The sequence below is a fragment of the Pan paniscus genome, chromosome 9 (genome assembly GCF_029289425.2).
Source record: "Pan paniscus chromosome 9, NHGRI_mPanPan1-v2.0_pri, whole genome shotgun sequence".
Classification (NCBI taxonomy): domain Eukaryota; kingdom Metazoa; phylum Chordata; class Mammalia; order Primates; family Hominidae; genus Pan; species Pan paniscus.
In genome coordinates, this window is record NC_073258.2 from 105,775,504 (window position 1) to 105,792,189 (window position 16,686).

The 16,686-nt window shown below is 36.5% G+C and overlaps 1 protein-coding gene across 2 annotated transcripts in view; it reads right to left on the reverse strand.

Annotated features, from left to right (window-relative positions):
- Window positions 1-6,174: 6,174 nt before the first annotated feature.
- The window catches only part of CASP5 (caspase 5), a 32,682-nt gene continuing 22,170 nt past the window's right edge, over window positions 6,175-16,686 (reverse strand). For both annotated transcript variants that reach the window (XM_063608250.1, XM_014346966.5), the window contains exons 5-9: window positions 15,837-16,071; window positions 14,451-14,594; window positions 12,951-13,060; window positions 11,317-11,419; window positions 6,175-9,924 (exon numbers count right to left, since the gene is read on the reverse strand). In XM_063608250.1, the coding sequence (XP_063464320.1) occupies window positions 11,321-11,419; window positions 12,951-13,060; window positions 14,451-14,594; window positions 15,837-16,071 (588 nt within the window). In that variant the 3' untranslated portion in view covers window positions 6,175-9,924; window positions 11,317-11,320. The remainder of the gene's footprint in view (window positions 9,925-11,316; window positions 11,420-12,950; window positions 13,061-14,450; window positions 14,595-15,836; window positions 16,072-16,686) is intronic.

A 16,686-nucleotide genomic window follows, 5' to 3' on the forward strand; every position in this document is an offset into this window, starting at 1 on the left:
ACTCAGTTTATGGCATTTTGTTCCAGCTGTCCAAATGGAATAAAATAGTAGATACTAACAAATACTAGCTCTTGTTATCCTTAACCCTTGTATTTTCTACTGATGATAATGATAATTAAGAATGTAAGAATTAAATAACTATACAAAACAAAACACAAAAGAAAGAGAAAATTTTATCTTCTTAGGACAATGTGTGTTCATCTCTACCTAAAAGAAGGTTGGTAGACCGTCTTTTTGGAGATATTGCTTGTTAGTAATGAATATACTATAGTCCATAATGTAAGGTATGTCCATTATCAGTGGAGATTTTAACATGCTTAAGAAACCATTATATAAGTCCAAAATATTAATTTAGTTTTGAGAAATATAACTTTTATAAGAAATAGAATATTTGCATTAATATAGTAAGAGTATTTTCTTTCAGCAACCTGGCCAAAAGTATAATCAGAAGAATGCTAAGTGGACATAGAATCAAATGAGGGGGAATGAGATAAATCAATTTGTAATATCATCAAGCTAATAACTCCAACCTAAAGGAAATACTTCTGCTTATGGATGAAAGTATCAAAGTCCATTGATTACACAACCCTTTGCATACTTTCACCATCACTAAATGCTTTGTTATCATTTGGCTAAGGCTCTCTCCCACAAAGTGAAGAGGAATGGGTACTGTCACCCCTGCCTCTGTGACTCTTTTTTCTTATTTCAATGTATGTCTAGACATAGACTTTCCTTGAATGTGTGCTTATGTTCCTTCAGTTTGCCAAGTCTCTTAGGCTTCATACTTGTTATTAATATAACATTTCATACCTTTGCACTATCATATTTATTGATCTCATATTTAAATTTCAGAATAAAGTAATTTTCCACTGTTTTCAGACTTACTAGGATAATCTCATATATGATAAGAATAACAATGATGATGATACAGAACCAAGTTTAAATATTACTCCAGAATTACTTCCAGGGACTTGCAATGTCAGTGGATGAAATATGTGTCAAAAATTGGAGGAAAATAATGTTTTTCCTAATTAATAAGTGCATATTCTTTTTACTTTGAAATTTCCTGTATAGATCATTTCAAAGGTGGTTTCCCAAACTCAGTGAGCAATCACAGTACCTGCTTTTAACTTCTTATTGCTGAAAGAGGCATTGAAGTGGGTCAGAGAGACAGTCTTGAATGGTAGACACCAATTTTCCCCTATCCCCTGGCAGAGGCCATGCAGCAGTATGGAGAGTCTGTGTGTTGGAGGAGGGAGAGTACAGCATCTGAGGGACATTACATTGAACTCAGTGTTGCATGTCATAGTTGAGAACAAAGCTGTGATAGGCTCAGCCAGTGCCTGTGCATGGTGGGAGCATTTGAACCAGCCCTAGCCAGAGAGGAATCATCTATCCCAGTGGTTGAAACTTGAGTTGCTCAGCAAGCCTCGTCACTGCTAGCCAAAGTGCTCTGGGGTCCTTGGTAGACTTGAAAGGCAGTCTAGGATTCAAGAACTACAATTACTAGGGAACTCCTTGTGCTGGGCTAGGCTCAGAGTCATTAACCTGGAAAGTTACTAGCCAGGTGGCTAAGGGGGTGTTTGTCTCACCTCCTGGCAAACCCCAGGCTGCACAGCTCACAGCAATGAAAGTGATTTCTTTTTTCTGCTTAAGAAAAGGAGAGAGAAGAGTAAAGAAGACTTTGTATTGCACCTTGGATATTAGCTCACCCATAGTAGGAAAGGGCACCAGGTAAAGATGTGAGATACCCACCCCAGGCCCTGGCTCTCAGATGACATTTCTAGACATACCCTAGCCAGTCGGGAACCCAGTGACATAAAGGGAAGGACCCAGTCCTGGCAGAATTTGTCACCTGCTGACTAAAGAGTCTTTGTGTCCTTAATAATCAATACTCAGGTAGTATGCAATGCGCCTTGGGCTCTAAGATGTCCTGAATTCAGCTGTGATCCAACACATTCCCAGCTGTGGTGACTATGCTGAAAGACTCCTACAGTTTGATGAAAGCAGGGGAGAAAGTAAAGGGGACTTTGCCTTGCACTTTAGGTACCAGCTTGGCCACAGTGGGGTAGAGCAATAATCAAGGTCTTAGGGTCTCTGAGTCAAGGCCTAGGCTCTTGGATAGCATTTCTGGACCTGTCATGGGCCACAGGGGAGCCCACTGCCCTGAAGGGTGAGCCTCAGGCCTGGTAGCATTAATCACAAACTGACAGATGAACCCTGAGGCTTTAAGTGAACATCAGTGGTGGCCTGGTAGAATGCCCCATGGACCTGTGGTGCTGGTGGCCACAGGGAAAGTCTCCTCTGCCTGTGGGAAGGGAAGGGAAAAGCAGGAAGGACTTTGTATTGTGGTTTAAATGCCAGCTTAGCTACAGTAGAATAGAACAACAGGCAAATTACTAAGATTTTTTACTCCGATTCCTGGCTCCCAAATAGCATTTCTGGGCCTGTAGAGAACCTGGGGGAGCTCACCACCTTGAATGGAAGAACACAAACCTGTCTGGCTTTGCCACCTGCTGATCACAGAGCCCTAAGGCCTTGAGTGAACAGAGGTTGTAGCCAGTTAGTGATTACAGAGCATCTTGGGAGAGACCCAGTGCTGTGCTGGCTTCAGATCTGAAATAGTGGTGGTGGTGACAGGGGTGCTTGTGTCTCTCCACCCCAGTTCCAGATGACTCAGCACAGAAAGAGAGACTCTTTCTTTTGTTTGAGACAAAATAAGGAAAAAAAACAAGTGCCCATCTGATAATCTAGAGAATTCTTCCAAAATTCTATGTCTGTAACTGTCCAGAGAATTCAAAATAGCTGTTTTAATGAAACTCAAAGAAATTCAAGATAACACAGTGAAGGAACTCAGAATTCTATCAGGTAAATTCAAGAAAGAGATTGAAATAATTAGAATGAATCAAGCAGAAACTCTGGAGTTGAACAATATAATTGATATACTAAAGAATGCGTCAGAGTCCCTTAATAGTAGAATTGATCAAGCAGAATAAAGAATTAATGAGCTTGAAGACAGTTTATTTGGAAGTATACAGCCACAGGAAATGTAGGAAGGAAAAAAAACAATAAAGCATGACTACAAGATCTAGAAAAGAGGCTCAAAGGGATAAATCTAAAAGTTGTTGGCATTAAAGATGAAGTAGAGAAAGAGATAGGGATAGAAAGTTTATTTCAAAGGAGTAATATCAGAAAACTTCCCAAGCCTAGAGAAAAATATCAACCTTCAAGTACAAGAAAGTTATAGAACACCAAGCAGATTTAACCCACAGAAGACTACCTCAAGACATCTGATAATCAAACTTCCGAAGGTCAAAGATAAAGACAGATTTCTAAAAGCAGCGAGAGAAAGAAACAAATAATATACTCCAATATATCTAGCAGCAGACTTTTCAGTGGAAACCTTACAGGCCAGAAGAGAGTGGCGTGACATAATTAAAATGCCAAAGGAAAAAACTTTGACCCTAAAAAAGCACATCCAATGAAAATGTCCTTCAAGCAAAAAAGATGAATAAAAACTTTCCCAGACAAACAAAAAAAGATGAGGGCTTTTATCAATGCCAGACATGTTCTATAAGAAATGCTAAACCAAGTTCTTCAATCTGAAAAAAAGGACTTAAATGAGCAAGAAAGAATCATCTGAAGATACAAAACTCACTGGTAATAGTAAGAGCACAGAAAAACACAGAATATTATAACCCTGTAATTGTGATGTGTAAACATCTCTTAATTAGAAAGACTAAACCAATCAAAAATAATAACTACAACTACTTTTCAAGATGCAGACATTACATGAAGACATCAAGAGAAACAACAAAAAGTTAAAAATTGAGATGATGCAACTAAAGTATACAGTTTTTATTAGTTTTCTTTTTCCATGGTTGTTTGTTTATGCAATCAGTATTTAGCTATTATCAGTTTAAAATAATGAGTTATAAGATAGTATTTGCAGAACTCATGGCATCCATACAATGGATACACAAAAAGTAAAAAGCAAAAAATTGAATCATACTACAAGAGAAAATCACCTTTTCTAAAAGCAAGACAGAAAAAAAGGAAAAAAGGAAGATAAGATCATAAAACAAGCAGACAACAAATAACAAAATGGCAGGAGTAATAAAATAAAAGGAATTTAAATTAAAAAGAAAGAAGTCAAATTATCTTTGTTTGCAGATCATATTTTCTGCTTATTTGGAAATCGTAAAGACTCCACCAGAAAACTATTAGAACAGATAAACAAATTTGGTAAAGTTACAGGAGATAAAATCAATATACAAAAATCTGTAGCATTTCTACATGCCAACACTAAACAATTCAAAAAAGAAATTTAAAAAGTAATCCCATTTATAGCAGCCGTAAATAAATGCCTAGGATTTAACTTCACCAAACAAGGGAAAGACCTCTACAATGAAAACTATAATACACTGATGAAAGAAATTGAAGAGGACACAAAAAATAAAATGATATTCCATGCTCATGAATGGAAAGATCTAATATTGTTAAAATGTACAAACTACCCAAAGCAACCTACAGACTGAATGCCATCTCTGTCCAAATGCCATCTCTGTCCAATAAAAAGAATGCCCAACAACATTCTTTACAGAAATAGATGAAATAAGTCTAAAATTTATATTGAACTGCAAAAGACCCAGAATAGCCAAAGCTATCCTGAGCAAAAGGAACAAAACTAGAGGAATCACATTACATAATTTCAAATTATGCTACAGAACTATAATAATTAAAACAGCATGGTACTGGCATAAAAACAGATGCATAGACCAATGGGACAAAATAGAGAACACAGAAACAAATTTACACACCTACAGTGAGCTCATTTTTGACAAAGGTGTCAAGAATATACCCTGGGGAAAAGATAGCCTTTTCAATAAATGGCGCTGGGAAAACAGGATATCCATTTGCAGAAGAATGAAACTATAACCTTATCTCTTGCCACATACAAAAACAAAATCAAAACTGATGAAAGATTTAAATCTAAGACCTCAAATTATGAAACTACTAAAATAAAACATTAGGGAAACTATTAGAACATTGGTGTGGGCAAAAATTTTTTGAGTAATACCCCACAAGCACAAGAAACAAAAGCAAAAATGGACAAATAGAATCATATCATGTTAAAAAGCATCTGTGGAATAAAGAAAATAATCAAGGTGAAAGATAACCAACAGCATGGGAGAAAATATTTGCAAACTCTCCAAATGAAAAGGGATTAATAACCAAAATTTATAAGGAGCTGAAACAACTCTATAAGAAAAAAATCTAATGATCTGATTTAAAAATGGGTAAAAGAAAAAAATAAAAATGGGTAGAAGATTTGGATAGATATTTCTCAAAAGAAAACATAAAAACAACAAACAGGCTTATGAAAAGATATTCAGCACCATTGATTATCAGAGAAATGCAAATCAAAACTCCAATGATACATCATCTCACCCCAGTTAAAATGACTTTTATCCAAATGATAGGCAATAACCAGTGCTGGTGAGGATGCAGAGAAAAGGAAACCTTCATACACTGTTGGGAATGTAAATTAGTACAACCACTATGAAGAACAGTTTGGAGCCTTCTCAAAAAAAACTAAAGATAAAGCTACCATATAATCCAGCAATTCCACTTCGGGGTATGTAGCCAGAAGAAAGAAAATCAGTATGTTGAAGAGACATCTGCACTCCCATATTTTTTTTGCAGCACTGTTTACACCAGCTAAGATTTGGAAGCAGTCTAAGTGTCCATCAACAGATGAATGGATAAAAAAAATATGGTACATATACACAATGCGGTACTATTCAGCCATAAGAAAGACTGAGATTCTGTCATCTGCAACAACATGGATGGAATGGGAGATCATTGCATTAAGCAAAACAAGCCAGCCACAGAAAGACAAACATCACATGTTTTCATGTATTTGTGGAATCTAAAAATAAAAACAATTGAATTTATGAGTATAGAGAGTAGAAAGTTGATTACCAGAAGCTGGAAGGGTAGTGGAGGGTTGCAGGAGGAGGTGGGAATGGTTAATAGGTACAAAATTTATTAGAATGAATGAATAAGACCTAGTAATTGACAGCACAGCAGGTGACTATAGTCAAAATAATTTAATTGCGCATTAAAAAATAACTAAAAGGGGATAATTTGATTATAACACAAAGGATAAATGCTTGAGGGTATAAATATTCTATTTTTTCATGATGTGATTATTATACATTGAATGCCTGTATCAGTATATCCCATGTATCTCATAAGTGCATTCATTATTTGTGATAACACCAAAATTAAAAGTTAAAAAGCATCTCATACTTTTCTCTGTTGTTATACATATTCTCCAACTAAAAATGATGGTGGGATTATGGATCAAAAGATTACAAGGCAAAAGATAACAGGGACCATGTCTTTAAAACTTTCAAAATATGTGTAAATACTTGCTAATGTGAGTATATGTCAACACTATTTACTTCTTTCACTGGATGCTAGGGAAACAAGGAACGGGGTGGATCCTTCTGAGTAAAGGAAAATAGTTTCACTAAATTCTTGTCTTTATTTCAGAAAATGCCTGCCCTTCAAGGCAGATAAGAGAGTATTTTTTAAATATATTTTAAGTCTAACTTTCCCCTTTTAAGTCAAATTCTTCTTTTCTCTTTGGGTGACATTACTGATTATTATTATCTCCAATGGAAGATAGCTACATATATGAATGGAGGGAAAGAGAAGTCGTTTGGAAATGAAAGACTAACAGAAAAAGAACTCATATTATTTGAACCCAATTCATTTTTACTTTGATTCCTAGTTACGAATTCTAATTCTATCCAGCCTTAGTTTTAAGAGTCTTGGCAAAGAATTGTAACACAGGCAATTTTGGCTTCCTGTATGCCATTCAACCTGCTGTCCATTCTGCAAGCCATCTTTCTTAATTATAAATCTGACTATAAATAACGCCCCTGTTTAATAATATTCTAAAATAATTTACACTGTCCCCAGGACAAATAATTACTCCTATATATTTCATCAGTACATCTAATCTTTTCAAACCATACTTCAACTTTTACATTGCAACCATACAATTTTTTTAATTCCCAAATTTGTCTTATCGTTTTGCACTCTCAATTTTGGTGCGTGATTTTTCCTCCCCCTTATAAAATTCTCTTTTTGATATAACAAATTTATCATAATGAAAGCATGCACACTTACATGCAAACATAAGTCTCTGTGTTCTGTTTTCCTGTCAATTTTTAACACCGTTAATAACTCAAATTAAACTCCTATTTTTCATTGTACCACCACTAGTCTCTAAATTGCTGGGAGTTCTCACTCCACTGATGCCTGCACAACCCTGGAAGTATAAATTTGGAAGGTGAGGGGACAGAGGCTGACTTAAGGCTGCCAGTGATACTCCCTTCACTATTTCAAAAAGTCACATAAGTTATCTCTTTTCTTCTCTCTCCAATTCTGTTCATGTGTCAATTGGGGTATTGTTTATCTATCACACTCACTTGGGTTTTTTTGTTTGTTAAATATACAAAAGACTGATACTTAAATCATTTTTGAATACTAAATATAGGTTTGCCACTAAAATTAAACAATAGAAAAGTTTGTAAAGTGGAAAAGGATTATCCACACTCTTTAATTTGACACAAGGTAACCCCAATTATATGTTTAGCTTGCATCTTTCTGAATTTTTCTATGCTTTTGTAAAACACTTAATATATTACCGATTTTATTGATTTCCTTAATCATTGGCTTCCTAGTATCCTTGACCTTTGCTTCAACCCTGTACTAGTCTTATGACTTGGTTTTGGCCAACATAATGCAGTAGAAGGATCTTGTGCAATTCCCAGCTCAGGCTTTAGAAAGCCTGGTGCTCTTCTTCCTCGTGGACACCGGAACCTAAATGAGGACGAGCCTGAGCCACATTGCTGGCTAATAAGACACATCATGTGGAAAAGAGCCCAGCTGCCCCAGCCAGCCAAGGTCATTCTAGACCAGCCATGTGCTTTCCAAACATATGAGAGATCCCAGCCTTTCGGTAAAGATGCCTACCCCATGCACAGGTGATCTCAGACACATGGATAATCTCAGCAGAGTCAAGACCTATCTAGCTAACTGGTAACCTTGTGAACAATAGCAAATGCTTATTGTGTTAAACTACTGAGGTTTTGGGTGTTTTGATACCCATAAATAAATAACTGGCAGACACATATTTACCTATACCTTTTTTCCTTATAGCACCAGTATCATATATTATCAACAATTTGCTCCATTTGTTTAATTTTTGCTTCACAACATAGGACAAACCCTTTAAAAATTCAACACATTAAAATTCAATACTACCTGATTTTTAGAAATCTATAAATTATTAAAAGTGTCAATTCAATATAATTTTAAATGTTTTGTCAAAGTAATACATTCATGAGACAGTCCATAGTACAGAAAAGAATACAATAAAAATCATATTTCCCAGTACAACTCTCCCCACCTTTAGTCCCACATACTAGAGGTAATTTCCTTCAATTATTTTTGTTTTGTTTTGTTTGGCAGTAACATTTGGAATTCTCAATAATGACTATTATACCTCTGTGTTTCCTGAAATATAGAACATAAACAATGCCTTTGACTACCTGATATGAAAAATGAGATGCAGCTCACTTACATAGCCACATATCTGGTCTATTCTACCTAATATTTGATGATGTCATGATGTTCAAACTTTTTATTGATTAATTGTGAAACAATAAATAATATATTTAACCCTAATTTCTTCTTTCATCAATGTTGCTCAGTAGTTAAATTTTCTCTATGTAAGTTGATTAATGTTGCCCTCATACCTTCTCACTTTCAATTATATCATTATATTTTTGCAATTTTTATCGTAGTAAAATGCCATAACAAAATTACAAGCTTAACAATTTTAAGTGTACAGCCAAATAGTATTAAATACATTCATAATTTTGCACAACAATCACCCATCTACCTCCAGAATTCTTTCTATCTTGTAAATCTGAAACTTTATAACCATTAAATGACTCTTCATTTTCTCCTGCCCTAGCACCTGGCAATCAGCATTCTACTTTCTGTCTCTGTGAATCTGATAATCTAGGTACCTCATATAAGTGTGATCATATTGTATCTTTGTGTGTGTGAATGGCTTATTTTACCTGGTATAATGTCCTCAAAGTTCCTCTATATTTTAGCATATGTCAGAACTTCCCTCCTTTCTATGCTAAATTATATTTTATTATATCTATATACGATATTTTACTTATCCATTTTTCAGTCCATGGATACTTTTGTTGCTTCCACGTTTTAGATATCATGAACAACGTTGCCATGAACATGGGTGTATAAGTGTATCTTTGAGACCCTGCTTTCAATTATTTTAGGGATGTACCCAAAGGTGGAGTTTCTGGATCCTATGATAATTCTAGCTTTAATTTTGTGAGGAACTTCCATACTGTTTTCCACAGTGGTGCCATTTGACATTGTCACCAACAGAGCACAGGGTTCCGATTATTCTACATCCCTGCAAACACCTGTTATTTTCTGTTTGTTTGTATGTTTTGATGGGAGTCATTCTAATGGGTATGAGGTGGTATCTTATACTTTTAACACCATCTTCTTTCATTCTATTGTTGGCGGTAAGTCACAGCCAGTCGTCTTCATCAGCCAAGTATAGATGTTACATGAGCCATAAAACTCAAAAATCTAGTTAGTTTCTTCCACTTCATTTTCACTCGTCCATCATTTTCATTGAAATTATATTGTCTATTAGAGAATCTAAAAAGATACAGTTCATACAATCTAAAAAGATACAGTCTTTACTTTTATTGAAATACCAAATGTTGACTATGCAAGCTATACTGGTAAATGTGCTCTTTGATGTTGACAGAGGAGGGCTGGGCTGCCTGTGGTTTCCTGCAGAAGAGAGAAAGGATAGAAGGTCAAGATGGTTACCCCTCACTGCCTTCATCCCATCCTTCATTATGATTCTTCTTCCATCTTCTGCCATATGCTTTTGCCATTTCCCTCGACTTCCATCTGTGACCGCTGTGTCTATTTAGCGAAAAGTACTCAGGAATATCTTTGTAAAACCTAAGTTAAATTATGTCACTTCTCTTTTCCAAAGCACTGGAAGGGTTTCCTATCTACTCAGATAATATTCTTTTAAAGATTTACCATGTGATGTTCAAGCACATTGTGATGAGGCTCCTCACTGTTTCTCCTAATTTGTCTCTGTCATTTCCCTCACTTGCATTCTCTTTTGGTCACACTATCTCATTGTAGTTCTTTTTAAACATGTTCAGCATATTTCTGCCCCAGGGCATTTGCACTTGTATTCTGTGCTGGAACACCTCTCCTGCATAAGAACCACATGATTCACTCTCCAACTCTGTCCATTCTTTATTCCAATTTCATTATTTCAAGGAAGGTTTTCCTGAATAAAGTACCTATAGTTGAGCATGTATTTTCTACAGTCCCATAACTGTGGCTGAATGTCAGTAATGAGACAGCCAAGTAAAAAGGGCTCCCTGGCAGAACCTCCCACCAGCCTGTGCACTGGGAAGAATGCACACTGGGGTGGAGCCTTGGGAAGTTCATGCCATTTGCAGCAGGGAGAAGCCTGGCCCCTCCTCTTCCTGGGTGGTACCTGGTATTCAATCTGCGAGGCAGGAAGGGCATTAGCAGGACTCTGGCTCTGTGAAGGGTTCATTTCCCATTTTTTTCCTTTTCACACAATAAACCTTGCCCTCCTCACCTTTCAGATTGTCTGTGAGTCTAATTTCTCATGGTCGTGTGACAAGGACCCCATCTTTAGCTGAACTAAGGAGAAAGTCAACAACAGTAATGTGATATGTGCACTCAGAGGACCAAAGCCCTGCTTTCCCCATAGATAGCTCCTGTGTTTACTCTGTTTTGTTCAAGGTCTGATGCAATATTTGGTAACTAAGTGTGGCAGGTGGGAGAGAAACAGAGAGAGAGACAAAGAGAGGGAGTGTATGAGAGATAAATGAATATAATTAATAATGGTAATATTTGTACATTATTATTTTAATAATTACTAACCTAGGACTTTCATTGTGTATTACATTTTGCTGCAATTTTCCTTACCCCTTGATTGATTATATAGTTGGGGGAAACTAAATGCATATAAGTAGAATAAAAAAGAGCAAATAAATACTCACCAGACTACATCAATAAAGAACACTAACTTGACCATATAAGCAGTCAGCTGTCATTGGTCATTGAACTTCACCACCGATATAGCTCTTTCATTTATTTCACCCTCCAACAACTCTCAATACTTACATTTTCAATTGCCAGGAAAGAGGTAGAAATCTCTTGTCAAGGTTGCTCGTTCTATGGTGGGCATCTGGGCTTTAGCCTGTGGAACTTCAAATGATTTCTGTACCTAAAAGAAAAAACAGTAGATGAGATATGAGGGATTTTGGATTCTCAGAACGCATCTTACACCATGAACCAGGAAATGCCTGAATGAAGAGAGCTTCCAGGGTTGATAGGACCAAGTCCATGGATATTCCAACTCCTTAACACTGCTACTCTACCTCTTAGAATTGACACCCCATGTCATACTGTACACTTTACATCAAAATAAACACTGCATGCCTAGTCAAGGCTTTTCAACCTCCATTTTCTCTATTTTCCATTTTTGACCTACGGATGTGGAAATCAATTAAATATCCTTTGGGATATGCTCATGAGAACTGGATATGGAAGACTTAGTACTTTCAACCCCCACCAACGCTGATTCTTCAATTTAAGGAGAATTAAATCCCAGAATCTTGCTTTAAGGCCTGAACACTGAACAACTTTCATGCCCACACCACCATGCTGACCTCTGAAATCTTATGCATGGACTGATCAATGAGATCCTGCTTACCGTAAATCCGATATTTCTAGTTCTTTTCCCAGGAATATCCTCAAAAGTACAATGTCTAATTCCTAATCATCCAAAAGGATTTAACTTCCCAGTTCTCTATTCACAGAAACCCCATCTCAATTTATGGTACAATCTTCTTTAAACACCAGTGGTATATCTTCCTTTTCCCACAAGAGTTTTACTGTTCTCTATAATTTTTAATTTAGAAACAACCACACTTTCCTGTGTTAATACCAATCCTATTTTCCCTTAAAAAGAGAAGGAACATTTATCTATTCATTTATGCATCTATTTATTCAATATATATTAATTGAATGTCTGCTATATGTCAGGCATATTGAGGTGCTGAGCAAATCCCCGCCATCCTGAAGTTTGCATATTAGTGAGTAAATACAGGTAAAAAACAGACACGTAAATAAACTATTAATATATGCTTAATGGGAGGAGGTAAGAACTGTGGAGAAAATAAAGTAGGAAGGATGGGGAATAAGGAATGTCCCAAGTTGGGCAAGGAGTAGCAAACCTTCCCTTCTGCCCTTTCCCATGGAAAGAGTGATTTCTTTTTTATTCCCTCTTACATGCCTTTATGAATTCTACCACAATCTGTAATTGCACATTTTTTTTGCTAACCCATATTTCCAGTATCCGTATCTCTCACAAAAGTGTGAGTCCTAGATAGTCTTAAGCCATGCAAGCCTCATTTAACCCTTTGTCATCAGGATGAAGCCCCTCACCTCCATCCAGTTTTTATTCATTTAGTAAATTATTTCAAAATATTTTCTATTCTCTGAATTTTAATAACTTATAACCCAAAACAGGAAGCTTATAGCTGATATTATTTTGTTTTACTTTGCTCTTCTTCTGGGATATATTGACATTTTCTTTCTCTAAAGCAGATTTTAAACACCTGAATGACAGAAATCAGGTGCCATACTACTTTTGCTTGCCTGAAAAACTGTGTCATTTTTATTCGATTAGTGAATAATGGTAAATTCTTTCTGAGCAAATAAATAAATGACTAGAAAAGGAAATGGAAGCTTACCTTCCGAAATATTTCCATTAGGTGGCAGCAGCAAGAATATTTCTGGAAGCATGTGATGAGTTCCGTAATGAAGATGGAGCCCCTTGTGCAGTCTCTCCAGGACACGTTATCTATGATGATACAGCCTGGTATGCCTTGGGCTACGACTTTCACTATGTTTTTGTTTATATTTTTGTTTTTGCATAGCTTGGGAATTTACTTGATAGATTTATGGACATCCCTTATAACCAAACATTTACTTAGGTTTCACACAGAGGAAACAAAAGCTGGCAAAGGTTGAACAAAAAAGACAGCTTGTAAGCATTGCAAGAGATTGCATAGTGATTGTATTTTGATTCTTGGAACTAACTTTTTATTATGGACCTCATGTTCATTCACTTTGCTTAGAAAAGGGGACTTGAGAAATAACTGGAATTGTTTCACTTTACAAAGGAAAGAATAGAAGCTCAGAAGGATGAATAAACTTTTAGGTTCAGTGAGGAAGCAACAAAAAACTACCGTCGGGCTCCAAGATTGTTTACAGATTGCACCATGATGTCTTTCACCATATAATAAACAAAATAGATGAACACATCCAAAGTTTCAGTTATAGAAGATTAAAATATAGAAAAATACTGTATAATATGGTGCCAATAGTAAATAATACTGTCTTATATACTTAAAAATTTGCAGAGAGTAGATCTTATGTAAATTATCCTTATCACACCCTTGCAGAGTGATGATAATAATAAATAGAGAGCTGGAGGAATCTTTTGGAGGAGAGATGTTTACAGCATAGATTTGGGTGATGATTTTAGGGGTGTGTACTAATCTCCAAACTTATTGAGTTGCATACATTAAATATGTACAGTTTTCATATGTCAGCTATGCCTCCATAAAGTGGTTTAAAAATAAGACTTGAAAATTTACAACTTGGAAAGAGTAAAATAGAAAGCCCTTTAGGATGATTACCTAGAGGTGAAATACAAATGACTGTTTCCTGTAATTAGACCTAATTAGCTCCACCCTAACATTTCTTACCTTTTTTAAAGCGCATTCACATTTTTATCTGGACACTTAATAACATTGCTCTTTGTAGGATCAAGTGGGATATATGTAGAAGAGGGCTTGAAGTTGATCATTTGGAAAGACAGCCAGTACTGGGATCCATAAAACTTCTATTCAAAATGTCAAATGGATTTATTTAAAAAACAGAATCCATCATCTATGTTTACATGGTGTGTGGCGAATGGGGTTCCTTGTATTGTATTGCTTTAATATTTGGTATGCCTTTGACTGTAAAGTGTAACACTTATAATAAAAGTACAGTTTTTTAAAATGTGTGTGTGGGAGGGGGAAGGAATCTATTCTCACAGCACACATAAGATCATGCAAAATATATAGAGAGCACACACCATTCTCTCAGCTCATTGTTGCATAGGGCCTATCTTGATTTCATAGAATCATTCAAAGGTGGCCTCAGCACCCCCAAATTCTTGACTGTTACTAAAAGACACATACGTGGTGTTGAAGAACAGAAAGCAATGAAGTCCTTCTCCTCGTGGATCTTGCAAACAGAATCTGCCTCCAGGTTCTCAGATGACTGTGAAGAGATGACTGCCAAGGATGCTGGAGAGTCTCTGACCCAGAGTTCCCCATGTTTTTCTGTAGAGACATCAACTTTCTTTTTTTTTTTATGTTACTTTAAGTTCCAGAATAGAAATGCAGAACGTGTAGGTTTGTTACATAGTTACGCGTGTACCATTGTGGTTTGCTGCACCTATCATATAGGTTTTAAGCCCACATGCATTAAGTATTTGTCTTAAGGCTCTCCTTCCCCTTGTCGTCCACCCCCCGACTGGCCCCAGTGTGTGATGTTCCCCTCCCTGTGTCCATGTATTCTCATTGTTCAACCCTCACTTATAAGTGAGAACAAGTGGTGTTTGGTTTTCTGTTCCTGTGTTAATTTGCTGAGGATGATAGCTTCCAGCTTCATTCATGTCCCTGCAAAGGACATGATCTCATTCCTTTTAGGGCTACACAGTATTCCATGGGATATGTGTACCACATTTTCTTTGTCCAGTCTATCTATCATTGATGGGCATTTGGGTTGGATCAAGAGACATCAACTTTTTATACACTGATGTGCCTCACTTAGCATGGCTATCACAATTGCCCACCTTGTTATTTTTCAGTGTTCTTTCTAACTAATTTCATACATACATACAGACCCACACACATGCAAACACACACACACATTTTGCTTTGTCTCTAGTGTCATTCAGCAATGTGTAAATTAATAGTGAATTTATCATGTCATTACCAGTTTTCAGTTAAATTATTGCTGCTTTCTTAAAGAAACAAAACAAAATATACATCCCAATAGTCATGAGGTAATTGGAAGTCAGGAATAAAAAGAGGGGGAGAGAAGATTGACTTAAATCCCCTCAAGTTTCCTTAACTCCCAACTCATTTTCCCTTCAATAATTGTGAATAAATAGGGTGCTTGTATCACATAATAACTTCAGTTTCAAGTGCAAATTCTTCAGAAACCACATAATGTCAATATGTCTGTAAATCATTTACAAATCAAGCTATCATGTAAATGATTCCATTTCAAAGTTTGAATATTTCTGTTTAACTTTGATTTAGGGATTCTGATGATCTCCTTCACCACTTCCTTCACTTCCTTCACCACTATCACCGTGGATAAAATTGTACAGAAATTTCTCCACTGATGAGACAATTTCTCATTATATCAGCCCCTTAGGTAGAGTTTCTTCATAATTCAATGTACTTTATTTGCACTGGATGGGGTCTAACATTGTTTCCCCTAAATATAAACCAAACATCACAATCCTCTGCATACACCTTCAAAACTGTTACATGTTCAGCCTCAGCACTCACCACCTCTGCAGGCCTGGACAATGATGACCTTGGGTTTGTCCTTTAGACTGAGGCAGTTGCGGTTGTTGAATATCTGGAAGATAGTGTCATAAAGCAGCACATCCGGTTTTTTCTTTTTATGCGCAGTTCCACAGATTCCCTCTAGGATGCCATGAGACATGAGTACCAAGAACGTGCTGTCAGAGGACTTGTGCTCTGGTCTGGCAGCAAATGCCCTCAGCGCTGACTCCATATCCTATAAAAGAGCAATGTCTAACTTCAGTCAGAGAAGCATCACAATTAATAGGACCTCCTAGATTTACCATGAGCGAAACAAGAAACATATGTAACATCCGGGTCGTGGTGCTTCACATAGCGCTTACTCAGTCATGACAGCAGTTTTATGTTTTTTTGTTTTGTTTTTTTTTTTCCTTTGTAATGGGGCTGTGGGTTCCTACTTTTTCTCCCTGCTGACACACCATACACTGTCTTCTTAATATATTGTATATTTTTATATGTTACTTATATTACTTTTTTTAATCTCAACCTTTTCTCTCCTAACAAGAGTCATGTGTTATAAACGCATCACATGGTACGTTGGGTCCTTGTAAAACCCAACGTACGTTGCTTAGAATAAAATCAATCTTCTGGCCTGACCATACTCATCCTTATACTATGTCTGTTCTGCTTCAATCTCTAGTCACACTGATCTTCTCTTGTGCCTCACATGTGCCAGTTTCATTTTCAGTTCAGCTCTTTCACAGGTAGCGCCCCCTACTGGGAGGGCGCTGCATTCGCATCTTCCCAGAGCCATTCCATTCCTTCCAGTAGTGCCGCCCAACTCCTGTGTTCTCTCCCCACAGAGGCTTTT